Source organism: Polychytrium aggregatum (genome assembly GCF_025602895.1).
Source record: "Polychytrium aggregatum strain JEL109 chromosome Unknown BJ171scaffold_5, whole genome shotgun sequence".
NCBI classification, from domain to species: Eukaryota; Fungi; Chytridiomycota; class Chytridiomycetes; order Polychytriales; genus Polychytrium; species Polychytrium aggregatum.
Window position 1 is genome coordinate 813,880 of NW_026516207.1, and position 27,309 is coordinate 841,188.

The window sequence follows — 27,309 nt, forward strand, 5'->3', positions numbered from 1 at the left end:
GCCGACTCGGCCCTCTGATGCACATGCCCGCTCCCGGCAACAAAGCCCGCGCCTCACCCCCAAAGATCGGTCCTGCTGCTTGCAAATCGCTTTCCCCCCCGCCTCGCTTATCGCCTCTATCTCGCCCGCTCTGCTGCTCGCTGCGACCGGCTGAATGCCTCTGCCGCGCCTTGGCCCGATCCGTTTCTATCGTCTGCCCGTCGCTTCTGCCATCCGCCTGGCGGTACAACGATCCATGTCCTCGCGATCCTATGCCGTATGTCGACCGCCGCAAGGCCGAGTATTGGGCGGGATCACTCCCTCTCCATGTCCAACTTCGGCTTGGCCATCTCTAACTCAACGACCGATTGCCTGTGACTCGACGACCTTACCCCTAGGATGCTGTCAACAGGCTTAACAACCTGCAGAGCAATGCCGCCACACTCGAAGCCATCCGCAAGGCCGGCAACTCGCTCAATCTCAGAAACATCCCGGAAATGACCGAGTTTCTGGAACGGATCGGCCACAAGGTCGTTCATCTCTGGCGTCTCGTGCGGCTAGATCCAGCGGTGTGCGGACTGGAGTCGGCGATCGGATGCCGACCGATGCACTGCGTTCCTGCGCTCCTGCTTCGGCCACACGCTGATTGCTTCACCTTCCAGTTTGTAACAATGACACCACCGTCTTTGCGGCCGCTGCATTTCGTCACCACTGCAGGTCCCGGAACTCAACAAACTGAATGTCATCCACATTGCCGGCACGAAGGGAAAGGGCTCCACCTCGGCCTTCTGCGAGTCCATCATGAGAGGAGTGGCTGTTGTCGAGGATGGCAGCGAGAAGCCTCTCAAGACAGGTGGGATCGCGTGTGGCTACTGGGCCTGCTGTCCTGGCGAGCGGTCTTGCCAGATCCTGAGGACTGAGTGCAAGCTTACTGGCGGTACCGCCTAGCTTCAAGGCCCAACAGGTTGGCCTCGTCCAGGATACTGACGCAGCGCCTCGTGCCCATGCCCAGGTCTCTATACCTCACCCCACCTGCTTGCCGTTCGCGAGCGCATCCGAATCAACGGCGTTCCCATATCAGAGGCGCAGTTCACCAAGTACTTTTTCCAAGTCTGGGATGCCCTTGAAGCAACCAAGGCAAGTCAGCCGTGCCCGTGCCTCGAACCAACTCGTGCACTTCTCGCAGCCTCAGTCGTGCTCTCGGGGTAGCCGATGCAGCACCCGACGGCGCGGCGAGTGCGATGGTCTGTCTGTGATGCCATCGCCATCGTCCTGCATACTGATGAGCCACCCGGACAAGCAGGAACAGATCACGCCGGGCTACCCGCAAGTCCCTGTGTACTTCCGCTGCCTGACTCTTTTGGCATTCCATGTCTTCCTCTCCGAGGGCGTCGATGTGTGTGTATTGGAGGTGGGAATCGGCGGCAAGTACGACGCTACCAACCTGATCGAGAGGCCTGTCGTCTGCGGCATCACCTCCCTGGGCATGGATCACGTCCCGCTCCTCGGAACGACTATCGGCGAGATTGCCTGGAACAAGGCCGGCATCATCAAGGTAACGACGGGCTTCTGTGCAGGGTACATCGCAAACAGCCGATGTGCCCCCAACGCTTTAATCAGTGCATCGACGGCGGCTCTATTGACCTCTGCTTGATCGACCGCCAGCCTGGGGTACCCGTCTACTCGGTCAATCAGCCCAAAGAAGCGCTGGAGACCATCGAGTCGGTCAGCAAGGAAAACAACGGCGGCAATCTCGACCCGAAGCTGTGCTCCATTCTCCCGCTGTCCAGCATCGATCGCTTCTCGAAGATCAAGCTTGGACTGGCCGGCGAGCACCAAAAGATCAACGCCTCGCTGGCTGTGGCACTCTGCCGACGATGGATCCAGGAAATGCAGGCTTCTGGCCGCATGCAGTTCCCGCTGCCATACCAGCGAGTGAACGAAGACGACAGCGTCTTTGACGCAGGGCTAGAGCTAGCTCGCTGGCCTGGACGTGCTCAGACATTTGTGTCGGCCAAGGCTCCGGGCGTGCAGTGGTACCTCGACGGAGCGCACACCAACGAGAGTCTGAGTGTATGCGCCGACTGGTTCAAGCAGATCGCTGGCAGCAATGTCCAGGGTAGCAAGTAAGTGAGAGTTGCCATCATCCGGTCTCCGGATAACCGCACTCTGCTCCGCTGGTGTGGGTGTGGGGCGGGCCTCTCGAGCGCCGGGCTGACTGCATAATCTTGGCCAGCCCCCACAAGAACATCCTGATCTTCAACTGCACCAACGGACGCGAGGGCCTGAACTTGCTCAAGCCGCTCGCCGAGCTCGTCACCAGCGGCCGGATCCAGTTCTCTCGGGTCATCTTCTCCACCAATGATGCCTTCAAGCCCGGCTCGAACAGACTGAGTAAGTGCGCGAGACTGGCGCCCTAACGGCGGATATTTGTCGCTGGCGCACTTTGGCTTTCTGCCCGATTCGATGCGGCTCCTGCCTCGGTTGTATGCGATTCGCACCAGCATTGTCGACTCATATCCATCGTGCCATGCCGTGCCGTGCTCTCGCAGATGTCGACCAGATCAACAACACCGTGGTTCGAGACGCCGCCCTTGGCGCTCAGAAGAAACTCATCCAGGACTACAAGACTTTGGTGGGCAGCGATCTCGCAGACGAGAGCAGTCTGACCGTGTCTGCGTCATTCGAGGAGGCAGTCGACCAGGTCCTCGAGTTCCAGCGCACAGCCGCTGCAGCCGACGACAGCATCCGGGTTCTGGTTACCGGAAGTCTGCACCTGATTGGCGCTTGTCTGTCGGCGCTGGAGGCCGAGGTGCAGTAGCAGCAGAGGGAGCGATGTCGTCTTTCTTCCGCACGAGCGATACTTGCTCCAATATAGTGTTGGGTGAAACGAAAAGGTTCGCCCCAAGCTGTCTGCACGCGATGGATAGCTAGCCCCCGCACATCTGCAAAAAGCCCACTCGCCGCTGCTCCCTCCAACCGCTGAGGCATCGAATCCCTTCCACCGCGTAGCCCCGTTTGCATCAACTCATGCTGCCTGTCGTCTCATCTGTACATCATACGCCGACAACTCGCCCCGCCGCTCACTTTGCTTCGTGTATCGCTCTGCAGCGAGTGCATCCCTGTGTCAGCCAACGCAAAACGATGGATTAGGACGGCAGTCGCCACGATGGGAGGAGGTTTGTCGCTAAGCGCACGGTGGTCGGCTCATCCAAAAATTGCTATCGTCAACATGAGTTCCGAAGTCTAACATATCATAAAACACTCATCGCCGCCTTGGCAAAAGTTATCGGTCGCGAAAGGCTCTCTTGCTTGATGCTTACCTCGCGTGGTCAGGAGGATCGTACACATCCATCGCATGCGACATCTTGGGCCAAGCACACGGAGGCAGCGCCGTCCGATTCGAAACAGCTCGCCAAATGCGGCAGTGGCTGGTGTGCGTATCAGAGAAACTCCCACGCTCTCCCGAGCCCAAACGATCGGCAACAGCGTCGGCGCGCCTCGAGCAGAGAAATATGTCTTCCTTGGGTGATGTTCCAAAACGACGCTATTATCGAGTAATGAAACGACCTTTGAGAAAGACTTTCGTTTGTCTTGGCATGATCTTTTGACGTCCGGCGGCACCCGGGCGCCCCAGACGTATCTGCTGGCCCTCGCCGCAAGACGCTTCGAAGCAGCCTTTGCGTCAGAGAACCAAAGGAAGATCGCGCCGCTCGACCAAGATATACCCGCTGGGAACAGCGTGGCGCAGTGATCAGCACGCCACACACGTGTGTGATCGGCGGCCGATTGGCTGCGTCGCGGGCCAATCGCGTGCGCGAGCCGGTGGCCATTGTGTGTGTGCTGGTGCAAGCTGTGTGGTTGCGGGCGATCCAATAAAAAACGGGACACCCAGGTTTTTGACCATTCATCGAATATTTTGTTACCCAATGTTATCGCGCGCTGGCCATGACCATTCGCCAGACGGTGTGGAATCGCGACGTCAACGCGGCGCGCAACATGATCACAGTATGCAGGTCGATTGTGGAGATCGGAGAGCGACCGGCGGTCTTCACTCGGAGGCTGCCAAAGTGATTTGATTGTATTACTTATGGCTTTGCTTGACGCAAGCACCTCACATACTACATGTTCATGGAAACGGCTATATTGTCCCGTTTTTTTCTGAATAAAGTGTACACTCCGCCCGCGATATCGAGATGATCGGGTCGAACGAGCCACTTGGCCTCCAGGCACCATGAATGCACTAGGTCATGGAGGACGAATGAATGGATGTGTATTCGGGGCCCAGAGAAGCAACTGCCCTGGCTCAAACAGGGCGCTTCGCTTCGTTTTGGACAAGCCTTGTATTCGTGACAGCAGCCCGTTCCCACAGTATCAATATGTGATCCCGGCCTCGTGGACAGTGCCGGTGCGGTGGAGGTACGTCTTGGACCTGGTGCAGCACAATCCGATGGTGCAGGAGAGACGAGAGTGGAGACAGCCGTCAGTGCATGCCATTACCAACGAGCAATCGTCAGCGAGGATGTAGTATTCCCACGTCCACGATCCGGCTGGGTCTCGATCGCACCTGATGAACGGAACAAGGGCCGTGAATGTCATCCGGACTCGCTCCGAGGCCAGACTTCGTTCGACACTTAGACTCTTGACTGTGTCCTCCTGGGTCGAGGCACTCCATTCTTGCGTGATCTTCATGAATGCATGAATATCCATCATCCACTCCTGGTGTCGCAGGGCCTTGGTGCTCGTGTCCGCACGAAGCTCTTGCACGGTCTTGAGTTCACTCTCGCTCGCGGGAACGTATGCAAACACATAGTCGTCTTGGCCGTCGAGGTCGGCGGGCAAGTTGCTCAGCGGAATGTAATCGGCCAGCTCGGCAGCCTTGACAAAGTGGATCTTGGACGCAACGACGGGATCAAGCCATGGCTGGATGATAGTCCAGCAACCTGTTGGAGGCTAGCAAGTCAGGTCCGGGTCTGATATCGCCATGTCGGAGTCGTTGTCGCTGGGATCAGGCCCGCAATGGCAGCACAATCGACACCAAGATGCAGTGCGCGGGCCCGATGGCACCGCACAGTCATATTCGCACCGTTGAATATCCAGGGGGCATTCACAATCAGCGCCACTCCGAGCGACTCGGGATAGTAGGCCTCCTGATATTTGAAAAGCAGCCGCGTGTCGTTCAGCAGGACGAGATGGCAGAGTACCGCGGTCAGATTCATGATGCAGAGCCAGAGCAGCGCAGAGATGTCCAAGAGCCATATCGGCTGCCCGCATCTCGGAGCAGTGCTCGACCAAAGGGATGTGGGACGTACCAGGCAGGAGGTCATGAACTTGGCAAGCTTGTAGTCCTGCCACACAAACCAACGCCCACGGGTTAGCGTGCTATTCTCGACAGACCCCATGGCGCACGGGATAGCAGCCGAGCCAATTTCGACACGATTCGATGATAGAAGCAGACGCAGACGCAAGCCTTGTGCCATGCCTGTCGGAAGCGGCCAGCACAGCGACATCGCACCATGTTTCTCAGGCCGAAATCCGTCATGTCAAAGACCAGGCAGATCGTCTCGACGGGATACTTGAGCATGTTTCGTCCAGACTCGATTGTCAGCACCACAAACTTCTCCAGTGCGGCGAGGTCGCAGTCGTCCTTCATATGCAGCCGAGGCCGCACAAACCTGTGAGACGCCGGTCCCCATTGCAAAATCCAGACCAAGATCGCGTCAGGTGTCTTCGGCACTCATGAATTGCCGTCATGATCTGCGGCCGAGCAGCAGCCAAACGCCGGGTCCATGTCCAGGTCCTGGATGCTCGCGACTTACACGCAAGGTCGATCCTTCATGTCGTATCCACGGAAATATCCCTTTCCGGCGCTCAGCTCGGTCACGGAAACGAGGCTCTCGCCGCCCTCCATGATCGAGCGCACGCCAAACTCGATCCGCCAGCGGATGCATTGCATCAGCATGGCGATGGCAGCGTCAACGTCCCACTTGCGGGCACGCAGGAAACGGAGCACCATGGCGTCGGGGTTGTCGTAGGCCACGAGCAGAAAGAGCTCCTCGAGCAGCGTGGCCTTGGGAACAGGAAACGAGTCGACTTCGTCGGCCTTTCTCGTTGTGCTCTTGGATCGCCCTGAGGTGCCTGAGCGGGAAGAGTCGTCGTTGCGACGAGACCGGAACACACTCGCTATCAAGCTCTTGGGAGCCTTGGCCTCGGCCGCTTCGAGCTTGGCATCCTCGGCGATCTCCTGGGTCGAGGTTTCGCTGTTGTGTGCCGAGGCCTTCTCGAGGGCGTCGAAGAGCTGGGCCCACATCTGCCGCAGAGCCTACAAAGCGCCAACCCGCAGCAGATCCGGCGTTGGTGGACGGGCGCGGGAATGGGCGAATATGGGCCCATGCGATTCATAACCGAGAGCGGATGCACGACAGAGAATGCGGCCGTTACCTGCTGCTGCTCATCCGAGAGGTTCTCTAATGGCGATGGGATAATACGGCCGCTGTTTTAGTCCATCCGCAGTCCGTGTGCTGTCTCATGACTTGTGGCAAAGTGCGAGACTCCCGCTGGACGCCAACTCGACCGCAGACATGGCAGCGACAATGACAGGCCGGTGAGAGTGGGATATGCACGGCCGAGATATGCAGTGCCGAGATATGTACAGCCGAGATATGCTCACCCAAGTGTCCAGGGTCTTTGGCGGTCATGGCGACAGTATCAGTTCAAAGGGAACAGGGAATGGCGGTGCTTCGGGAATACCAGCAGGACCGGGTTTCAGGGAGCTTAGAAGCAGCACCGAGACACCACAGACGACGCAGGCGACGCAGGCGAAAGCCGCAGGCAGTCCCAGTTGCGGTTGCGGGATTGCAAAGGCGGGAGAAAGAAAGCGCCCAGGCCGACAATGCTGGGTTCGGGCGGTCGTTTTTGTGCTGTGGGACACAGCCACGGACCACCCTTGGGCATCCGTGCCAAGGGATCGCTGCTGCCGAGGCCGGCCATCTGGCTCGCCTACGGATCGCTGCAGCCAGAGAATGTGCCCATGAGTTCGTCCGGGGGGGGGCAGCTGGCGGACGCACGATGCAGAGCCGGAGAGCGAGGACCCCGCGAAACAGCGGCCCCATGAAGCGAATTGTCTTGCCGAAGGGCACGGCACGGCTTTCGTCTGCGATCTGAGCGCCGCTGCAGCTCCCATCTCCCCGCCTTCGACGACGCCATGAGAATATGGTAGGGATTGCCGGAAACTATCCTCTGGCTATCGAAGCGCCTCAGATTCATCCGTTGGTCTTGAATGCCGGCGCACAGGACTCACCTCGTCTGCGGCTTCGTCCTGTCCCCAGCATGGTCTGCGATTTCTTCTACCCAAACATGGGCGGCATCGAGAGCCACCTCTACCTCCTTTCGCTGCAGCTCTTCAAGCGAGGCCATAAGGTGGTCATCGTCACGCATGGCTATGGAGGCCGGAAGGGCGTGCGCTACCTCACGACCGGGGTCAAGGTCTATCATGTTCCGCACTGGATTGTGTACGATCAAGTGTCGCTGCCGACTCTGTATGCATTCTTCCCCCTGTTCCGACACATTCTTCTCCGGGAGGGCATCGAGATTGTCCACGGGCACCAGGTGCGTTTACCGTTGTCTGCACTCCCTGACTGCCATTGAATGTCGCTCGATGAATGAGCAGCGCTCGGCTATCCACAGCATTCGACAATCGACAATCGATCTCTTGCAGTTGACCCTTGCAGTTGACTCCTTGCAGTTGACTCCTTGCAGTTGACTCCTTGCAGTTGACTCCTTGCAGTTGACTCCTTGCAGTTGACTCCTTGCAGTTGACCCTGATGCTCTTCGCCTTTCCTTAATTGCTGTTGTGTCCGGCCCCGCTGGGAAATTCTTCCGGATGTCGTGCCTTCCAGGCATTTTCCAGTATGTGCCATGAAGCTATTCTCCATGCCAGGGCGCTCGGCCTCAAGACATGCTTCACGGACCATTCGCTCTTTGGCTTTGCCGATGCGAGCTCGATCCTGACCAACAAGCTGCTCAAGTTCACGCTCTCAGATATCGATCATGTCATCTGCGTCTCCAATACCAGGTGAGACGCCCCCCCCCCGCCGCAAGCCGCTCGGTGAAGTGTCGAGCCCTTCGAGTCATGAACGAGTCGGCACACGATCATCACCGAGTCGAAAGAACCAGCACAGGAGCAAGCCCGGACGATCTCTGCTGATAAGATCTATCGCCACTCCTATCTCCGTCCCCGCACACAGCAAAGAAAACACTGTCTTGAGGGCGTCTTTGGATCCCAGCATCGTGAGCGTCATTCCCAATGCCGTTGTGGCAGCCGATTTCACGCCCGATCCATCCAAACGAGACCCTGGCAAAAGTGAGCCGATCACACCGCCGATGCCTTCTGCCGACATCTGCGGCAGCATGCTTTGCAACTGCTAATTCGGGATCGAGGCGAAGCACAACCCGACTCATCCGGCCTTGGGACACTTGTCTCTGCCTGTTCTTCGCTTTCTCCTCCACGCAGTCACAATCGTGGTGGCAAGTCGCTTGGTCTTCCGGAAGGGCACCGATCTCCTCGTGGCCATCATTCCCAGGATATGCAGTCTCTACCCGAGTGTGCAGTTCATCATCGGCGGCGACGGACCGAAACGAGTCGATCTCGAGCAGATGAGAGAGGAGCACGGACTGCAGGAGCGAGTCCAGGTGCTCGGAAGTATCAGCTATTCTCAAGTTCGCGAGGTCGGCATTTGGATGTTGCAGCGTCTGCTGGGGATCTCATGTGTCGATCACCCATGTCCTCGATGTACTCTCTGCGTTGAAGACTGATGGTTGCCCCTATGGGATTGCTTGGCAGGTTCTCGTCCAGGGTGATATTTTTCTCAACACATCGCTGACCGAGGCCTTTTGCATAGCCATCGTCGAGGCTGCATGCTGCGGGTGAGTTGCGGGCAATCTCGGAGCCGGGCGAGCGATACAACAATAGGCATGCTGTTCGCTCGACCCGGATGCCGGTCCTGGATGCTGCCCCTGGATACTGACAGGCGCTCTGCCACTCAGCCTGCTGGTAGTCAGCACCAAGGTAGGCGGCATTCCCGAAGTACTGCCTGATGACATGGTGATGCTCTCTGAGCCGACGTACGACGGTAAGGATGAGCCCAAAGTGCAGACGACTCTTGGATGAGGCAGTGGTTACAGAAGATACAGACCCTGCGGCAGACGAGCTGTTGGTTTGTTGCTGACGCTTCTCTCAGGTCTCGTCGAGACGGTCGTGCGAGCCATCGACCAGGTCAAACGAGATCCACCAGATCTTCCCTTCCGCAAGCACGAGCGCATTCGGGCCATGTACAGCTGGGCAGATGTGGCCGAGCGAACCGAGCGGGTCTATGCGGCGGCTCTTGAGCTGCACACACCAGACCTATACGATCGTCTGCTGCTCTTCAATCGCTGCGGTGCGGTTGCCGGAAAGCTGGCCTGCATGATCATTGCGGTGCACTACTGGATAGGGCTCCTGCTCGAGTATCTGGTTCCGCGCGGCAGCATCGAGCCGGCCCTGGATTTCAAGCTCGACAAGTTCCGAAAGGTGAGCCGTAGTCTCACACAGAGATGGCAAAAGAACGAGAGCTGTATTGTTGTCTGCCATCAACTGTCGCGTCTGGTCTTACACTACGTCTTTGGGTCTCATTTGCGACAGGTATGCACGGAAACGCTAGAAGCAGACGGACGTCTCCGAAAACAGTCCGGCGACCCGATAGAGAATCAATCCTAGATGTAGATTTGTCGCTTGTTCAGCGCATCTTCTGGCCCTGGACTATCGCGACAACCATTCCCAAGTGTGGTGTGCTCGCTTGGAGGGAGAGAAAGCGAGCCTCAACAGGAGCGCAACGGAATTATGCTTTCAGATGTACACATGCTGGTCCCAGTTCGTTGTAATCAACCTGTGTGTGGTGTACGGTGGTAATCATGCGTGAGTTGAGGGCGAGGAGCCTTCAGTGGCCGTTTGTATGCTCTGCTTGGTGACTCGAACATCGACTGATCGTTCAATAACACTGCTCCTGGAGCGCCAACCCCCGGCCGCCACGGAGTACTCACCTTGGATACATAGTTCTTGGACTCGGGGAACATGAGCTGGTCCGGACATGCAGAGGAAGCGGTGCCAGTGAGTTTTGCGAGGACAACTGCTATGTATCTAGCCACCGGCCAATGCCACGATGCCAAACAGAGATGTCCCGATGGTGCAATGTCCAGCGTAGGCATTCGAAGCAGGCATCGAATGGGCATCCAACAGGTGCGATACGGCAGCCTGTGCATTCATGACTCAGGAGCCACTTCTGCCTCCGTGAACACACCTTCGCAACCAACGAGGCACCGATAAAAGCGGCATCGTGGGGCTGGTCCTTGAAGTTGACAAAGTACTCAGACAGCCTGAGAAACTTGATTTCCTTGGGCTGATACTCGTTGGCCGTCTCGGACGCAGAAATATAAGGTGCAATCTCGGACTCGAGCCGATCCTTCAGGCCTGAAAGGTGTGTGGTCAGAGGAACAGAAGCGCGAGCGACCTCGGCACACCCCAGAGTGTCTGCAGCTGAATTGACTGTGGTCTGGGGGGAGGACGTTGAGGCACTCACCTATCAGGTTTGACGATCCGCCAGTGATCAGAAGGGACTCCCACAAAGCAAATCGCTTGTCGAGATCATTGATTGCCGAGATGGCAAGCTGGATGCCTTCGCACAGATTAGGGATGGACTTTCCGACGAGCAGCGGGTCAAAGAGAACGTTTGCACACAAATGGCGGTTGAGGCCAAGGTTGATCTGGGTGCGATGCGGCCAAAAACAAAGTTGTAGGAGACATAGTGAGCTTCACGGGCTTGATATTGTCGCTGATATCGGCTCGCTGAAGTCACAACGTTCACAGTCGGCATGGTGCTCGAACAGAACAGAGGCTCTGCTGCCGGCGACCGCAGTCGTTTTCAGTAGCCTATCACAAACAGTACAGACAACTCACTGTTTTGCCGTCGAATGTGAACGGCTTGCGTTCCGTCTCGGTGTCGACCTTGGCGATGGTCGCTGGCCGGATATCGCAAAACTTGGACTCTTTGATGGCGCGGGCCAGCTTGAGGTCGGGGGCGTGTCCGTAGTCCTGGGCGACCTGAGGGTCCTCGCGGAGGAGCGAGAGAAGGTATTGGTCGATATCGGATCCGCCGAGATCGAGGGTGATGGAGGCATGCCGGACCACAACATTGTCGATGACCGGAGTAATATCTGGACGACCGGAGAGTCGCAGGATTGAAACATTTCGGCGGAGCGGGGACGGTAAGTGGGATGCGGCAATGAGAGCTCGTCGATAAGCCAGTAATAACCAGGCAACGCAAATCCGACAGCACGTATCCAACGCCGTATATCAGACAACACATCCGCCATCACATGCTCGCCGGCGGCAACCAGTCGGGTCGGAGTGGCAGGAGCTGGCGGCCCGTTTCCAAGCATACATAGTTCCGACGCGCCGGTTCTGCACCAGATTGCCATTCGCACCGACCTGTTGTTTCGTGGCCAATGTCGATAACGAGCCCAGTAGAGAGGTTTGCGCCGTAGAGCGCCATTAGCGGCTGTTCAACAACGAGGATGCCAGGGCAGTTGAGGGACTCGAACATGATTTGGGCCAGCCGCTCGTGCTCAAACTTGTTCCAGCGCACCGGGAGCGAGAGCACCACCAAGCTCTCGTTCTTTGCCCGGTTAACGGCCAGTTGCCGGATCAAAATGTCGTCGCTGTGAAGACGGTTGTGTTGGTCAGAGCGGAGGCCGGGCAGCGATCGAGGATGGTTCGCCCTGGGACACCACCTCAAGACCCACCCGCTGGTTGAGCGATCAGTACGAAATGCCGATGCTTTTCTGCCAACAATGATGGCCTTACAGCAATGCTTCGAAAGCACCCCAATCGGCGACGAGACCGCCTTGGATCGGCCGCACGGCCCTGAGAGCCTCTGGATCCGTGGGCACCGACTGATCGATGGGCGGATCGGACTCGCTGTCGAGGGGCTGGTAGACAGCCTTGACAGTGTCCGAGACATGCGACGGCGAGTCCATCGATGGATCTTCGGAGGGCGCAGACTCGGTGTGAACCGGGACGTACTTGACGCCAATGCGGGAGTGGATGTGCTGGAGACCCCAGTCCCAGATCCCGATCGATAAATTCGATGTGTCCGGTGGTGATATGCCCGTGTGTTCATGGAGTCCGAGGTGCATCAATACGGCATTGAAACGTCGTCGCCACGACGGTGAACAGATACAGTGATCCGACAGGGGGGGATGGCGGTGATCCAGAGCCAGAATGACAAAGGAACATGGTATCAGATGGTGATCAGCCCTGTTCATTGGACGATATGGCGCGGGCGGTTTCTCGATGGCTTCATTCATGCACTAACTAAGAGCCATGGCATGTGCCTGTCGAGCGGTCGCTCCATGGCTGCGAGCAGAGTCAGAAAGCATGGCCGCAGCGCTTACGCAGGGATATTGCTCGAGATAGTCAGCGGTGCCGGCCTTGGACCTCCATGATCCCGGCTCGACGACGAGGAAGTTTTTCTCCTTTGCGTAAAAGTTCTGCATCGCCGGCGTGCTGTTGCTTCTGTGTCTGCTGCTGCTGTCCCTGCTGTCTCTGCGGTTGCGCTGTGCTGCGACTGCTGGCCGGAAGTTGATCGGGCTGGATCGCCTGAGGAAGCGCGAGAGCAGGCCCAGCGCAAGACGGCTGCAGCCCAGAGCGAGAGCCTTCTCGGTCATGTGCAGGTCACGCCCGCTCTCCCATCGCCGATTCCCACCGCCATGGCCAACACTCCAGCACAACGAGCAGTACCGCCAGGAACAGGCCGGCCTGCAGGAGCACCGCAGCGGGCATGCATCGGTGTGCATCCGTTGCTGCCCCGGACAGGCTTGGGCGAGGCCGGCGGTGGCAATCGTGCCAGTGCAGTGCGTGTTTTGGGAGGGCAGTCTGATTGTTGGTGTCCGTGTACTGAGGGGCCATTCCTGGCCAAGGTGCCGACAGACCGGCCAGCCAGCCGCGACTCATGAGCGACATGGTCCTGGCGCTGGAGTGCCCCCACAGTCCTACCGGCGATGCGGGCTGTCTCGATGCTGGGCCAACGACGCCGAGGCGACGCTGCCCAGGGCGGTTGGCGGGCCGGCCAACAGAGCGACGGCCGACTGTGTGCTTTCCCGCGCGACTCAGCCCCCTGGCCCACAAAAGGGCAGCCGCTCCCCGCAACCAGCGCAGACCACAGGACATCTGATCGCGATCTTGCCAGCGCCGATTCCAGCACCTGCCTCTCCTCATCTCGCCAACCCGCCCAAAGGTATCGCCGTCCATCCATCGATCCATCCATCCCTCCATCCATCCATCCATCCATCCATCCATCTATCCATCCACCATGGGGCTCCAGCTCCCCCCTCGTTTCCTTCATGTGTTTCACGGCTGCCGCTGGCCAGGCAGAACCGCCTGTTTTCTCGTTCGATCCGCGCTGGTGTTGCTGGAAGCTGCCTGAATGTGTCCGCGATCACGTCGAGATGGAAGCAAGATCACCCCCTGCCGATATCGCCTACCCACCGCCTCGGTCTGACCCACGGCCCCACAGCAGCCATGACCTCGAGAGCCTTGCTGTCCCTCTCCCCGACCTCTCTCGGATGTGCCCGCTTTGCTCAGCTCCGGGTCATCCTCTGGCCGTCGCTCCACCCCCTACCCACGACCGGCCCTCGCCCCTGCGGATCGGACTGACAGCAAGTCCGCCAGGGCAACGATGTCGCTTCGACGCTTGGCCGTCCTTGTGCGAGCGTGCAAGAATGCAGAACGGCACAGCAACCTGGCTGGGCGAGCGCAAACCAAAAGGAAAGCGGCACGGATGGAGGACAGGACGAGATCTCGGGGAGCCTGGTGTCTGGAGCGATCACATCGCGCGGACATGCAACCCGAGTCGATCCGCCGGCCATCGTATCAACGGACGATCTTGTCTGTCCCACAGCCAGCGATCCAGCTGGGCTCTTTGGATCGGCTCGGTTCTGTTCGGTTTTGGCTCGGCTCGGCTGCATCGTTTGCGGTTTTGGCTTGGCTTGCCTTGCCTTGGCTGGCAACTCGGCCATGCGCGTCGCTCCAACGCTGGCTCCCTGCGTCGAACTCTGGCTCCCTCCGCTGCTCTGTCCTTTGGTGGCTTGTTCCGGCCAGCGCTCCTGGGCACCGCTGTCGCATGGGCTTGCCCCGCCGACTATCCCGGGGGAGCAAACACGTCCATTGCTCGTCAATCCCCAGCGGCTGCCGACACCACGGATGTGGCTCGGTGCCCTGTCGTTCGCAAGAACACTCACTGTCGCCACACAACACAGTTCTCGGCGACACCGCACCCAGACGCCCCGATCTTCAACGATTTCTCTCCCTTTCTTTCGCCCACCTCTCCTCCTCTCTCCCTTCGAGCTCGATCTGTTCCCTGCTGACAAGCTAACGTTGCTGCTGTGCCATTCGGGTCCTGTCATAAATCCCGCGGTTCCTTTGCCCGTTCCTCACCCGAAACGTCTCTTGGACCTCCAAATGTCGACTCTCCACAGACACCCCGTCTCCTCCACCCTTCTCCAAAATGGCTGACGCTGAAGAACTCATTGACTACGACGAGGAAGACGAGACCACCCAGCAGGAGGTCCACGCTGCTTCGGTCGATGACTCTGTCGCCCAGAAGGAAACCAAGAAGGGCTCCTACGTCGGCATCCACGCCACTGGATTCAGAGACTTTTTGCTGAAGCCCGAGCTCCTCCGTGCCACGGCCGACTGCGGTTTCGAGCATCCTTCGGAAGGTGCGGCCCCTCAAGCTTGCTTCAAAGTCTAGAGCCGTCGCCATCGCCGTCGCCACCTCCGCTGCACCCTTCGATACCACCGTCCCGTGACTCATCTCCACCATCCCCCATGACAGTCCAGCAAGAGTGTATCCCCCAGGCCATCTTCGGCATGGACGTGCTGTGCCAGGCCAAGTCTGGTATGGGCAAGACGGCCGTCTTTGTCCTTGCGACCATGCAGCAGCTCGAGCCTGGATCCGGCGCCGAGGGTCCCTCGGTCATTGTCCTCTGCCACACGCGTGAGCTCGCCTACCAGATCCAGGCCGAGTACGCTCGATTCTCCAAGTACCTGCCGGATGTCAAGACCGTGGTCCTGTACGGCGGCATCTCTGTCAAGCAAAACATCGAGAGCCTCAGAAACGACAAGCCCCAGATTGTCGTCGGCACCCCCGGCCGTGTCGCCCAGCTCATCCGCGACAAGGAGCTCAAGCTCGGCAACGTTAAGCACTTTGTGCTCGATGAGTGTGACAAGATGCTGGAAGCTCTCGGTATGTGTCGGCTTGGCCCAGTGCCGCCGTCTCTCGAGTTTGCCTTCGCCGGAAAGCTGAAGCACTGCACGTTGGCCTGCTTGGCAGTGGTCCTGTTGCTGACTCTGTTGCTCTTTGCTACCACCACCGCCGCAGACATGCGCAGGGATGTCCAGGACATTTTCCGCTCCACTCCTCATCACAAGCAGGTCATGATGTTCAGTGCCACTCTGAGCAAGGAGATCCGTCCCATCTGCAAAAAGTTCATGCAAACGGTAAGCACACAGCGGCTTTGAGCGTGTAAGCAGCCCTTTGACCTGCCTCGACCGCGCGTGGGGCCTACTTGAACAAGTCGTGCACAGCCACTAACGACCTCTCCTGGCGCTCTGTATCCTCACCTCGGCGACGTCGACGCAGCCCCTCGAGATCTTCATCGATGACGAGACCAAGCTGACCCTGCACGGTCTGCAACAGCACTATGTCGAGCTTGAGGAGCGACAAAAGAACCGCAAGCTCAGCGATCTGCTCGACAACCTCGAGTTCAACCAGGTCGTCATCTTTGTCAAGTCGGTGCAGCGCGCCATTGAGCTCGACAAACTCCTGCGCGAGTGCAGCTTCCCCTCCATCTGCATCCACTCCCAGATGAAGCAGGACGAGCGGTCAGTAGTCGAGCCACGGCGATTGCAGCGCGGTGGAGGGCAGGTGCCTCACAGGCGCCCCACGGGATCATCCGGAGCGAAGAGCGCCATTTGTGCTCATCCGACTTTCTCTGTTGCTTCGTCTGTTCTGCAGAATCAACCGCTACAAGCAGTTCAAGGACTTTAGCAAGCGCATCATGGTTGCCACCGACATTTTTGGTCGTGGTATCGATATCGAGCGCGTCAACATTGTCATCAACTACGACATGCCTGACAATGCTGATAGCTACCTGCACCGCGTAAGCCTCGTTTGCTGTGGCTGACGACCCCCCCCCCACCGTGGCGAATAAATGTGATCGCACTGGGTAGTTTGCACTGACTGACTGACTGACTGACTGACTGACTGACTGATTGACTGACTGACTGACTAACTGACTGACCGACTCATTTCCGTTTCGCTGCACTGCTGTTTTTGCTTTCCAGGTCGGCCGTGCTGGTCGTTTCGGTACCAAGGGTCTGGCCATCACCTTTGCCACCAAGGGCAACGACGAGGACCTCAAGATCCTGAATCAGGTCCAGGACCGATTCGAGGTCAACATCACTCAGCTCCCCGACACCATCGATCCCTCTGTCTATCGTAAGTACCGCAGCGGGGGTGGCCACGATATGCGTCAGCGTCTGCGGCCAAGTTTGGCAGTGCAATAATGTCTCGTGGGGGTGCACAACGGACATGTCATCTCGCTGACCTGTCCTCATTATTTCTTGTTCTCCCCCACCCATCGGCATCCCCCAGGCGCCTCGTAAACGCATGCGGTCATGCGGATGCGGCCCTGTTGAGCGGCAGTGTGGCGATATTCTTGATTGTGTGCGCCGCCGACTCCAGTTTTGCAAAAACAAATGATTCTCTTCCCCACCACAACAATCACAACCAGGCGCGTGATGCGGATGGAACAGCCAGAGGGAATTGCCAGAGGGAGAACCCCACAGCGGACTCGCGTGGAAGAGGAACGCGGATGACCGAGCACGACGAGGGTGCGGTTTCTCTTCGCCAAGGCGGGTGGCCCTCAACGCATGTCGCAGAAGAACGTGAGCAGGTCGTTGTGGCTGCGACCGACCCCCGGCAAAGGACAGATCAGCACTACGGCACCTGACCCCCCGCCACAACCGCGGTCGCCTGACTGATCGTCCTTGCGAGAGAGGCTCGCACCAGGGCTCGAGCACGCTGCACAAGCACACCTCCGGCCGACATCGACCTTGCACAGCGCAGGTCATGTTCGCGGAGCAGACACGGACGCGAGCCAGGCGGCGATCGCTGTGCAGCAAGGCAAGGGAGGGCCCCACACGAGGCGGGCAGTCACGGGTGTGGCTGTGGAACCCGGTGACCGCTGGCTCGGTGGCACGGCGCCGGTGCCGGGTGCGCGCTCTGCGCAGCGCACATGGCGCCACTGTCAGAGCTGTCAGAGCTGCAGCGCGCCCGCGCGTTGGTCCCACGGCAGCACAGGCCCGCGTCTGTGGGGGGCCCTTGCGCCGGCTGTACGTCCACCGACGTTGCACACGGGGCGCTTCATGGTGGGTGGGTGAGGGTTGTCTTGGGAGATTGGGGGGGGGGATTGATTTGGGTGTGCTGGACGGCGCTTGCCTCAATCGTCGTATTCATCGCCTGCGATGCTGTTGTCCAATGCGATGACAGTCGACTGCGATGCTCTTGCCGACCGACCTCTCGGCCCATACTCGACTTGGGCAGTGTGCGGCATCGCCAAAGCAGCGGAGCCGCACCAGTCGCTCCAGACCCACCTGTCCTGCTTGGTGACGCCGCGTTCAACGACAGTGCTTGATCCTGTTGCTGCATCCCTTCATCTCGCGTGGTACATCTCTCGGTCGTTGCCGCTGCACTGTCGCAGCGCCGTCACTGTTGTCGGCTTCGTCTGTTGGCTTTGGGTTTGCGTCTCCGTTTCTTTTTCACCCACGCATCCACCCACCCACGCCAAATCGGTATTCCCTTAACTAGCCGGCCTCGCTTTTTCCCAGGCGGCGTCTCTCCCCTCAGTCCATCCCTGTTCCCCCTCCCGCCAGCCCTCGGACTGGGCGCCGCGCTTCTTTGGTTGTCGCCTTTCCGCCCTCTCCAGGCTCCTCTCCCTGGGGTGTCCATCGCCGCAGCGTTGCAAGATACCTCTGCTGCTCCCGTCGATCGGCCCTTGGACAGTGCACATTCTCCCGAGGCGATCCCTTTCCCCCCAGCCCCGTCTGCTTGCCGTGACGCTTCTCCTCTTGCCTTGCCTTGGCGTCCTTGGGCTGCTGCCGTTATCGCTGTCGCCGTTGTCCACTGCCTTCATCGACGGTCCCTGTCGCCGACCGTTGTTTTATCCATCGCCCTCCCTTCGTTTCCCGATCCCCCGGCTCTGGTAACCCCAGAAACTCGATGCGACGCCGCTCTCTCGCCAGCCTCGACTCGCAACCCAGCCCCAGAGGGAACGCCGCTCTCCGTCATTCGGCCCTGCCCATCTCCCAGTCTCCCGTCCCCGTCGCTGCCGACACGAGCGGCCTGCTTGTTGTCCGTTGCCACCGCACGCCTCCCTCGGCTTCCTCGCTGGATCCTCCCCGATCCAGGCTGCTGTTGCGTCCCTGAACCCGGCGCTTCGTCACCACTGATCCTGTCTTTTCATCGGCTCCTTTGGACCCTCCTCTGCTCTCGTTTCGACGGCTCCCTCTCTGTCTCTCCACCAACTGATCTTGTCTCACCCGGCCATTTCCTCCCGGCTCCACTCCTCGACTTTCATCGCCTGCGTCTCTCTTTGCACACATCTGTACCAATTCCATGCCCGGCAGCATTGATTTTACCGCTCGGTACATCGGATGCTACTTCTACCAGTATGACGACCCCACCAGCGATCCAACAGACGATTCACCGGACGTCCCTGCAAGCACATCCATCCTGGCCCCGACAACTGCTGCGACAGCAACCACATCCACCACAGCCGACCCGCCCGCTCCGTTCGCCACATCGGCGCCGCTGGACACTCCCCGCGACTGTCTGATTTGGTGCTACAACGGCAAGTCCAACAACTACGCCATCTATGCCTCGGGCGCTTGCGCTTGCTTCAAAAAGTTCAGCGCCCGGCCCTATTCGCCGTCGGCGAACCTCGACTCGGACTGCCCCTATGAGGGCGACTATCGGTGAGTCAGACCCTCCCCGTCTATGCCCGGCACCGTCTATTCTCCTCGAGTCCTCTTGATGAGCATCCGGATCTGCCTCGCCGGGTTTCCTGCATCTCCCTCCCTGGTGCCTCACTCCGCACCTCCTGCTCTCGCCCTGTCCCACCTTGTTCGCTGACTCACGGCCCATCGACAGGACTGGAGGAACATATAATGCAACTGGCTCTTACTACTTTTCCCTCTGTAAGTATCCCGGCCCTCCCATTAACGGGCTGCCCATGTCCCTCCTGCCGGTCCCATTCGCGTCGCCAAGGACCCACCTGTACCATTACTGACACCTTTCAAACATCTGGCCCACAACGGCTATCCCTGGGGATCTCAACAACACTCTTGGACGCACCAGACGCCGTCCGTGTCAACGGCAACCCCATCACAACCACCCAGCCTCCCTTGGTCATGCCCACAACCACAACCAATCTTACGCTCCCGGCTACATCATCAACGCCCGCTGCCACCGCCTTGTCCACCACCACTAGTTCCACCAGCCCGGTCCCGCTGACATCATCGCCGACGTCCGGAAACGCTCTCAACTCGGCTTCCAGCTCCAGCTTGAGCCAGTTCATCTGGGTCCTGCTGGCCTCTGTGGGCCTGATCTCCATGGGCGTTGTTCTCATTGTGTGCAGCCTGTGCATTTCGTCCCGGCGGGATCGCCGGGCCGTCTCCAACAATTCCAAGGGATCACGCGGCCCAAGGGTGGCAAGAGCCTCTTCAAACTCGTCTCTTCGGTCGATTCTGGAGCCGCAGCGCCTGTCGAGCATCAATCCCCAGCGCCGCGGCCCTGAAGCCCCCGCGCGGGCCACAGTGTCTGGCCGATACGGCTCCATGTCGCACCATGTTTCGCACCATGTTTCGCATCAGACATATCAGTCTCGACATCCAGGCAGCGCCTCCAATCCACCCGGCCCTGCCAAGTCGGCCTCGGCGGAGGCGCTCTGCCAGTGCACCGGCGATCTCCTCTCGGAAACGAACCCTTGCGCCTCCTGTCGGGAGCAGGTCTTGGCATCTGCCGACCAGCTGGTTCTCAAGGCCGCTCCTCGCCGAGACTCGTTGCAGCAGCATCCCGGCATCGTATTCGACTACGGCTCGCTGGGTCTGCTGCAGGCAGGACGGGCGCCGTACCAGGAGCATCTGCCTCCGGCCATCTCCAGCGACTCTGCGAGCTCCCTCGACCAATTGCCGTTCATTCTCCCCGGCGATGAAATCCTCGTGCATCCGCATCTCTTCCCGGCCTTGGATGCCCATGCGAGCAACCCGGACTCCCGTCCAGGACCCCTCAACGCCGCCCCGACGATACACAGTGGATCGAGAGATGCCGCGGGTGTCCAGCCCGTTGGCCTGGAACTGCTGGATATGGGCCCAAAGTTCGAGACCGACTTCACCGGACTCGCCGCTGCCGCCACAGCCAATACCACTGCAACTACCGCCGCAGCTAGCACTAGCACTAGCACAGCTACGGCCACAGCTACGGCCATAGCTACGGCCACCGCGGCCATCACCACTGCCCCGCACTTCAGCATCGACGACACTACACAAACCGTCACGGTCCGAATATCACCGCCGCAGTCCCGGAGCGAAACCGAGTCCAACAAGCAGAGCACATCGTCCGGATCGTCGCAGCCTGCCGGTCCGCCGCCCGGCGCCCCTGTTCTCCAGAACATCTCGACGCCGCTTTTTCAGGGCGGGTCCGGCAGCAACGGGCAACTCCAGCACCCCGATGCTGGGCTGACGGATACGATCATCCGGGCATTTTCTGCACCCTCGTCGGTGACGGGCGAGAGCACCATTCCCTCGGCCCCAAGCACCCCTTTCATGACCCCAAGCGTGGGGCACACGTCCACGCCGAGCCTGCCAACTTCACCCTCACCCATCCACCCGTCGCTGCTGCCCACACCCATGCTCAGCGACGCCAGCCTGACGTCGTCGCCACCAGCGTCGACGAGCGAGTCATTATTGCCGCATCCTGTGTCGTCACCCACGAGTGCCTCTCGCTTTCCATCACCGACGCAACCCTCTATGACCTCGACCGCAATGGCACCAAACGCACCTGGATCGATAGCATTGGCCACCCAAACGTCGACGCAAGCCGATCCTGCCCACTCTCGGCCAGTCTCATCCGAGCCACCGGTGTCTAATTCCCTGGGTGGAGGCTTGGATGTGGCCGATTCCCAGCAGCGAGTCGTGGTGCTGTTGGGCAAGGTCGTCTATCCGTACTCTGCACGGGCGAGCGACGAGATCGACCTGGCCATCGGCGACCTCGTTGCCATCTACCACCAGTTTTCGGATGGATATTGCTTTGGTATTAATGGTGAGTTGTTGCCGTCGAGCTGCGCAATACGGTGCACATCGAGTGGGAGTTGTGAAGGGGGGCTGGTCCTTGGCCAGGCCATGGCGGCACATCGCTCTACATCGCTCTGCATCATGTACACCTTCATCCAAGATCCACAGACTTATCCGCTTCCCCTTCCGTCCTCGACCTTGATGCAGAGACGTCGAAAAGATCTGGCATCTTTCCCCTCTCTTTCATCAGCCTCAAGGCCAAAATGTCCCTCTAGATCCCGCCCGTGTGCGGTTTCCACCCCCCTTGTACCTGTCGTTTCCTGATCGCCCTCTCTGATGGCCAAGCCTCCCCCTCCTCCACATACTCGATTCCCTGCGTCTGTGCTGCCTGTTCTGCCTGCTCTGCCTGCCCTTGCCACTACACTGCCGCCTGCTCATAATACAAATCTACTCGGACAGCGAAGGCGCACTCTCTTTCGAGCCGTGAAACAACCATTGCTTTCGAAGGGCAGCCCGTCGCGATTACACAATGGCACAGGGTTGTTCTGTGGGCGAGGACGACCGGATAACCCCCGGCCATTGGTCTCTGGTTTGCATTGTGGGCGGTCACGCAGTCCAGCGAGGATCGACCGACGGCGAGAGGACACTCATGCATCGCTCGGTTACTTTTGGAGGCCGCGAATGCAGCGTTCTTGGCGCTCTGCATTCGACAGCTCGATGTACACAACTCTGGCGACACCAGCACCTCAAGTACCAGACAAGACTCGCACTGATTGACCACCGTCACCCCCCCCTGCATCCCTGCACTGCCCTTGCCCCTCCGTGCAACGGCAACGGAAAGAAAAAATGCAGCGCATGTGTGACCGACCGGCTGAAGTCGACGCTCTTGTGTCCTCGGCAGAGATTGGCTGGGATGTGTCTGGTGGGGAGTTTTTTCCGACAAACCCAAACGCGCAGGAAACCGTGGAAAGCAAACAAGCAAGGGACCGAGAGAGAAGAAGAAGAAAAAAAAAAAGTCACACCAAGCGAAGGGGCCTGGTTGATACAGACCTTGCGCTTCGTCTCACCTCGTGGATGCATCTCCTCTGCGCTGCATTTGCTCCTCGGGCTCCTGTATTTGCTTGCACTCTTCGTCCGGCCTCTGTCAACAATAGACACCAGCCCATCCGTCGATTGGCCCCCCCCCCACAGAAACCGACAGAGAATCCTTCCTTTGCCCTCGCTGTTCTTCGCGTCCAGGCGACAGCCCCAATCCGCCAGCAGGAAAATAACAACAATAATAGTCAAAACCGGGACAATCTTTTGCCGCTTCGATCGAGCTCAACAAACCCGCCGCTGTCTTCAGCCCCCGTCATCGTCGCAACTTCCAAGCGTGCACACCCCGTGAGCTCTTGGCTGGGCACCGCACCCTCCTTTATCCAGGGTCTGCTTCGTCTCGTCTCGTCTCGCTTCGTTTCGTTTCGCTTCGTTTCGTTTCGTTTCGTTTCGTTGTCTCCCACGCTGTTTTTGTTTCGGCCAGCAACACTCTCTAGTACCAGGGTAAGTCACCCGCCACAGCCCGGCCCATCCTCATCTGTGCATGGCTCGGTACCAGTCTTGCAGCCGGTGTCGTCGCTCCCGGACCCTCCTGTTTGTCTGCGCAATCGCCTGCACCCGGATTCCTGCCCATTGGTGCTGTTCCGCCGAGGTGCATTCTGTCGACGCCGCCTAACGCCGCCTCTCAACGCTTCGTCTCCGTCTCCGTTCCATCCCGTGTAGTTCTCTGCCGCTTCGTGCCCTCTTGCCAAAAGCCTTTCGCATCCCTCAACCCGCCATCATGGCTGACCTGCGATCAGCGTCGTCCTTGTCGACCTCTCCTGTCGATCCAAAGTGGACCGCCGCAAAGGCCCTGGACTCGCTGTCGTCCCTCGCTACGTCAGCCTCGCTGCCGACATCCTCTATACCAGCCTCCGCACCCGCCGACCAGCCCGCGGCCACCCTCCTCAGCCCAACACAGTCCTCGGCCCTCGCCGCACATCAATTGACCATGCTCGCCAACCCATCGGGCTCCAGCCCCAGCTATTCGCCGCTTCCAAAGTCACGGCCTTCCTCCGGCAGCAACTTCCTGGCCTCACACTCCACGCCATCCTCGGCTGCTATCCTGTCGCAAATCAAGGAGGCTGTCAAGCAAGGGACCTCGGGCTCGGGCACAGGAACAGGCTCGGTCTCGACCACCCGTTCGGTCCTCTCGTCGTCGCTTTCGCAAAGCCTGCATTCGTCGACGGCATCGCCATTCTCGACCCATCACGGCCACTATTCCTCCGCGGCCTCGGCAGCCAAGCCAGATCACTCGCTGTCACTCAACTCGTTCTCGGCGCTGGGGGCTCTACTGACCTCGGTCCCCTTGGTGATCGAAAATGCCTTGGACTCGCTCTCGGCGGACCAGCTGGATCAGCTCCACTCGCTGGTCGTCAAGGCCCGTGAGAAGCGCAACTCGCGGGCCGTCTCCGAGGCAAGCTCACATGCCTCGTCGTCGCCGGGCACGTCCAATCCTGCCGATGTCCTCCGCGCATCAGCCGCCTCGTCGCTCGCGGCGACAAGCAAAGCTGCTCCCCTGACGCCCAAGCTGCACGGCATTGCCTCGCCCGGCCCAGAGGGATTCGGCCAGGACCGGTTCCAGCGATCGCCGTCGGCATCATCGCTGCGATCCAAACGACCACCTGGCTCGCCCGTCATCGGCGGCTCCAAGCCCTCGTCGCCCAATCCTTCGCTGCGGACGCCCACGCGCTCCCGGGAGGCCCTCCTCGACGGCAGCAGCAGCAACGGTGGTGGTGCCAATGCAGCGGGGGTCTTTCTCGACAAACTGCCGGCGCGGATACCCACGACTGATCTGGAGCACGTCGTCGATCCCACGCCCATTCCCAACAACGGCACCAAGACGGCCACGGTGCCGGCCACCATCCCGATCGTCGAGTACAAGGACGGAATCGAGTGGATCACGTTTGTATATACCCACAAGGGCCTCTCGACCACGTACCACATCCGCACTGACATCGACAACCTCTCGAACGAGGTGCTGACGGAAGAGTTCAAGCTCAACAACTGCGTCTATCCGCGCGCCTACGTCCCCAAGGAGGCCTATACGGGCAACCGCTACGAATACGAGAACCAAGTCAATGCCATTGGCTGGAAGCTGACCTATCTCAACTACGATGCCCTCGCCACGAAGCGCGGCCTGATCCAGCGCGCCGTCGATAGCTTCCGCAACCGCTTCCCCGAGCTCCGGTCGCGGCGGGTCGTGCGGCAGGAGAAGCTGGTCAAGGGCACGCTGCGGAAGCGAAGCGATCGGTCCTCGGGCGTCGACTCGGCCCCAGGCAGTCCCGTGCCAGGCGATAGCGGCGTGCGGAGAGCAGCCATTGTGGTCAAGCAAGAGCTGCCACGCAAGGGGATCGCCAGGAACGGCCGGGCCTCGGGTGGCCAACAGCTCGACGACAGCCACGACGAGGACGAGACCGACATCGAGCCGGACGAACGCAGCTTCAAGCGCATGAAGTCGGGCGAGTTCCTGTCCTTTGAGGTGATTGCGAACGGCGCGCCGACGCAGGTTGAGATCCAGGTCGACATTGACGACATCAACACCGACGAGCTGGAGTTTGACTTTAAGCGCATCAACGCCGTCTACCCGCGGTCGGTCGATCTCCCCGCGGGCCAGCGCGGGCCCCGGTACGACTACGAGAATGCCTTGAACGAGCTGGGATGGAAGCTTGCTCTGCGGAATCCGTCCAAGCTGAGCGGCAACAAGGTTGTGCTGCAGAAGGCGCTGGATGCCTATCGGCTCCAGTTCACCGAGCTCAAGCCCAGGGCCGGGAAGCGTCTGTGCCAGCCCGTCTCCAGCCACCAAGGCTATGCGAGCGAGCACTCTGATGGCGCCCACGACTACCAGACGCCCAAGTTGGAGCCCTACAGCGACGGCCACGACCCTCTGTCGGACCGGGAGGACGACCACGATGTGCACGGACGAGGCCGCCTGGGGTCGCTCGACGGCTCTGGCTCGGCGGCGCTTCAGCTGCTGCACTTTTCTCACTCTCGGGACCACTCCCGATGACCGAGGGGGGACCCAACCCAGCAGCGCCAGCTGCCGATGACCGACGCAGCTTGATCGACATCCGGGCCGATACCTGCCATCGCCGATGAGTTTGTTACGTGTTTGCTGATTTCGACGGAAGGGTGTTGTCCGCTGGCACCGCCGATCTGCCCCGCCCCGGTGCTTTCTTGGATTGTTCTTGTGGCTCTGCATGAGTACTATTTGTGGCTCTGCATGAGTACTGTTTGTGGCTCTGCATGAGTACTGTTTGTGGCTCTGCCCAAGGTTCGACTTGAATCGACGCTGCCGACTCGCCCTTTCTTCTGCTTCAATCTGTCGGCACAAGCACGAATTGGTCCCTCGATGCGATTCTTCTCGTCAATGCGTTCATGGACAGACACAATCCCCACCGCCGATGTAGCTGCCCAGTCCATGGCGCAATACCAACCACCAAGAGTGGCGACCCGACCCGCCCATGCATCCACGATGACCGGTGCTCCTCCTGTGCACTTCCCCAACAATCTGCATCCCTGGTCCTCGAACACCGGCGCTCTATCGCTCTATCGCTCGTGTCTGCTGCCGCCTGCCTGTCGAGCCCTATGCTCCCGAATCTGGCCTTGCTCGATTGGTCGCTTCGTGGTCTGACTGTTCTGCTCTGCTCTGCTCTGCTCTGCTCTGCTTTTCTCTGCTCTGTGGCTCGTGGCCTTTCCCATTTGCTTTGCCCGCCCTCGTTTGTCTCCCGTTCGCCCCCCCCCTCGACTGCTGCTGCGGTTTATTGCTCAATAAGCACACCTTTCCTGCTGCTTGCGACGGCCTCCTGATCGTCGTACGTGCTCGGTTGGCGCTGACAGAGCCGACTGGCTTGGCTGCCTGCCGGTCGAGCGCTGTCCACGCCCGGCAGAGCGGTCGCCTGTCCCTCCCCACCTGGCTCGATCTCTGCTGTTGTGCCTGGCCCGCATCAGATCAGGCACAACAGCAATGCTGCGTGGCGTCTCCGATGGCGACCTGCAGCACATCATCGAGGGTGCCACCTTGAAAGGTGCGCCCCGGTCGATGCGAGGGCGGACAGACATCCTGGGTCACCTGCCCCCATGCACGTCGCTCCCGGTGCTCAGCGACTGAGCAGCGCTGGCAGAAAGAGCCGAGGGGTGGGTCATCCGATGCAGCAGCCCGTGCACAACGGGTGCACAACGACTTGGTCAGCAGCCGCTTGATCCGTATTCCCCGCACAATGAAGGCCGGAGAGGGGACCGCCCGGCGATCATGGGGATGGCGAAACAGGATGGAATGGGGGGAAAGATGCCGCCGGAGAGCGACGCCAGCGAGGACCGGAAAGAGGGATAGTCATCACAAGTGCTGGTCTTGGCACTGCGATCGACAACATCGACAACACCGACAACACCGGCGGTGCATATGCGCGATGCCACGGCCGACAGAGAGCGCATGTGGATCTCTCTTGGGTCGCTCAGTCGGGCCGCGACACAGCCCGGCAGAACAGCGTGTGGCACTTTCCTGCTCCGATTTGGCGGTGCGGCGTTCTGCGAAGGGCAGAAAACAAAGGGCCTTGACGAGAGCGGTCTATAAGAACGACAACGGATGTTCTGCCATCGCCGCCGCCCAGAACTCACCGCAGAGACGACCAGGTAAGCACCCGTCGTCGACGCAGTCGGATATCTCGTCGGCAGTGTCGGATATCTCGTCGGCAGCAATCGATGCCTTGCCGGCAGTGTCAACAAACGTGCGGCCACCGGCCCCGCCCCGCCCCGGCTCGGCTCGGTTCCCGCAGAGGTTTTCTGTCCTGGATGGGTCCGATTCGCTTTCG

General features: G+C 59.7%; 8 protein-coding genes across 8 annotated transcripts; 6 read left to right on the top strand and 2 right to left on the bottom strand.

The window, feature by feature from the left end:
- Positions 1-84: 84 nt before the first annotated feature.
- On the top strand, positions 85-3,103 carry BJ171DRAFT_237795 (Mur ligase). The gene is made up of 8 exons (XM_053106599.1): positions 85-256; positions 378-509; positions 697-832; positions 992-1,116; positions 1,283-1,534; positions 1,645-2,105; positions 2,216-2,373; positions 2,532-3,103. The coding sequence occupies exons 1-8, from the start codon at positions 155-157 to the stop codon at positions 2,798-2,800; spliced, it is 1,635 nt and encodes a 544-aa protein (XP_052970374.1). The 5' UTR covers positions 85-154; the 3' UTR covers positions 2,801-3,103.
- A 1,067-nt stretch (positions 3,104-4,170) lies between these two features.
- On the bottom strand, positions 4,171-6,774 carry BJ171DRAFT_237828 (CRAL-TRIO domain-containing protein). The gene is made up of 8 exons (XM_053106600.1): positions 6,650-6,774; positions 6,421-6,446; positions 5,799-6,301; positions 5,495-5,654; positions 5,292-5,327; positions 5,066-5,129; positions 4,547-4,922; positions 4,171-4,411 (listed from the first exon to the last, which is right to left on the bottom strand). Exons 1-8 carry the CDS (start codon positions 6,675-6,677, stop codon positions 4,354-4,356), a joined length of 1,251 nt encoding a protein of 416 aa, XP_052970375.1. The 5' UTR covers positions 6,678-6,774; the 3' UTR covers positions 4,171-4,353.
- Positions 6,775-7,308: 534 nt separating this feature from the next.
- On the top strand, positions 7,309-9,733 carry BJ171DRAFT_419782 (uncharacterized protein; the record flags this gene model as incomplete). The annotated part of the gene is made up of 7 exons (XM_053107404.1): positions 7,309-7,587; positions 7,878-8,053; positions 8,226-8,341; positions 8,492-8,706; positions 8,822-8,904; positions 9,025-9,110; positions 9,219-9,733. 7 exons carry the CDS (start codon positions 7,309-7,311, stop codon positions 9,731-9,733), a joined length of 1,470 nt encoding a protein of 489 aa, XP_052970376.1.
- A 121-nt stretch (positions 9,734-9,854) lies between these two features.
- BJ171DRAFT_578099 (actin family) lies at positions 9,855-12,567 on the bottom strand (the record flags this gene model as incomplete). Its single annotated transcript, XM_053113858.1, has 8 exons — positions 9,855-9,902; positions 10,057-10,092; positions 10,314-10,483; positions 10,593-10,776; positions 10,970-11,226; positions 11,501-11,730; positions 11,876-12,120; positions 12,466-12,567. 8 exons carry the CDS (start codon positions 12,565-12,567, stop codon positions 9,855-9,857), a joined length of 1,272 nt encoding a protein of 423 aa, XP_052970377.1.
- Positions 12,568-12,969: 402 nt separating this feature from the next.
- Positions 12,970-14,658, top strand: BJ171DRAFT_237836 (uncharacterized protein). Its single transcript, XM_053106601.1, has one exon. The coding sequence runs from the start codon at positions 13,072-13,074 to the stop codon at positions 14,434-14,436; it is 1,365 nt and encodes a 454-aa protein (XP_052970378.1). The 5' UTR covers positions 12,970-13,071; the 3' UTR covers positions 14,437-14,658.
- Positions 14,577-16,849, top strand: BJ171DRAFT_455563 (P-loop containing nucleoside triphosphate hydrolase protein; the record flags this gene model as incomplete). The annotated part of the gene is made up of 7 exons (XM_053108282.1): positions 14,577-14,790; positions 14,907-15,317; positions 15,453-15,571; positions 15,714-15,955; positions 16,089-16,233; positions 16,418-16,571; positions 16,728-16,849. The coding sequence occupies 7 exons, from the start codon at positions 14,577-14,579 to the stop codon at positions 16,736-16,738; spliced, it is 1,296 nt and encodes a 431-aa protein (XP_052970379.1). The 3' UTR covers positions 16,739-16,849.
- A 1,696-nt stretch (positions 16,850-18,545) lies between these two features.
- On the top strand, positions 18,546-21,906 carry BJ171DRAFT_237932 (uncharacterized protein). Its single transcript, XM_053106602.1, has 4 exons — positions 18,546-19,108; positions 19,284-19,330; positions 19,491-21,452; positions 21,632-21,906. The coding sequence occupies exons 1-4, from the start codon at positions 18,750-18,752 to the stop codon at positions 21,697-21,699; spliced, it is 2,436 nt and encodes an 811-aa protein (XP_052970380.1). The 5' UTR covers positions 18,546-18,749; the 3' UTR covers positions 21,700-21,906.
- A 948-nt stretch (positions 21,907-22,854) lies between these two features.
- On the top strand, positions 22,855-25,692 carry BJ171DRAFT_237937 (uncharacterized protein). Its single transcript, XM_053106603.1, has 2 exons — positions 22,855-22,963; positions 23,183-25,692. The coding sequence occupies exon 2, from the start codon at positions 23,241-23,243 to the stop codon at positions 25,506-25,508; it is 2,268 nt and encodes a 755-aa protein (XP_052970381.1). The 5' UTR covers positions 22,855-22,963; positions 23,183-23,240; the 3' UTR covers positions 25,509-25,692.
- The last annotated feature ends 1,617 nt before the right edge of the window (positions 25,693-27,309 follow it).

What these genes read in the sequence shown, in the direction of transcription:
- BJ171DRAFT_237828 (XM_053106600.1), bottom strand. Translation starts at nt 6,677, where the DNA reads ATGACCGCCAAAGACCCTGGACACTTGG. An exon ending in CAAAGACCCTGGACACTTGG is followed by an intron (nt 6,447 to 6,649) that starts GTGAGCATATCT and finishes CATCGCCATTAG; the next exon opens with AGAACCTCTCGGATGAGCAG. An exon ending in TGCCCCCTGGATATTCAACG is followed by an intron (nt 4,923 to 5,065) that starts GTGCGAATATGA and finishes AGCCTCCAACAG; the next exon opens with GTTGCTGGACTATCATCCAG.
- BJ171DRAFT_237836 (XM_053106601.1), top strand. Translation starts at nt 13,072, where the DNA reads ATGCGGGCTGTCTCGATGCTGGGCCAACGACGCCGAGGCGACGCTGCC.
- BJ171DRAFT_237932 (XM_053106602.1), top strand. Translation starts at nt 18,750, where the DNA reads ATGCCCGGCAGCATTGATTTTACCGCTCGGTACATCGGATGCTACTTC. An exon ending in CCCTATGAGGGCGACTATCG is followed by an intron (nt 19,109 to 19,283) that starts GTGAGTCAGACC and finishes GCCCATCGACAG; the next exon opens with GACTGGAGGAACATATAATG. An exon ending in CTCTTACTACTTTTCCCTCT is followed by an intron (nt 19,331 to 19,490) that starts GTAAGTATCCCG and finishes TGGACGCACCAG; the next exon opens with ACGCCGTCCGTGTCAACGGC.
- BJ171DRAFT_237937 (XM_053106603.1), top strand. Translation starts at nt 23,241, where the DNA reads ATGGCTGACCTGCGATCAGCGTCGTCCTTGTCGACCTCTCCTGTCGAT.
- BJ171DRAFT_237795 (XM_053106599.1), top strand. Translation starts at nt 155, where the DNA reads ATGCCTCTGCCGCGCCTTGGCCCGATCCGTTTCTATCGTCTGCCCGTC. An exon ending in CGAGAAGCCTCTCAAGACAG is followed by an intron (nt 833 to 991) that starts GTGGGATCGCGT and finishes GCCCATGCCCAG; the next exon opens with GTCTCTATACCTCACCCCAC. An exon ending in ACAAGGCCGGCATCATCAAG is followed by an intron (nt 1,535 to 1,644) that starts GTAACGACGGGC and finishes ATCGACCGCCAG; the next exon opens with CCTGGGGTACCCGTCTACTC.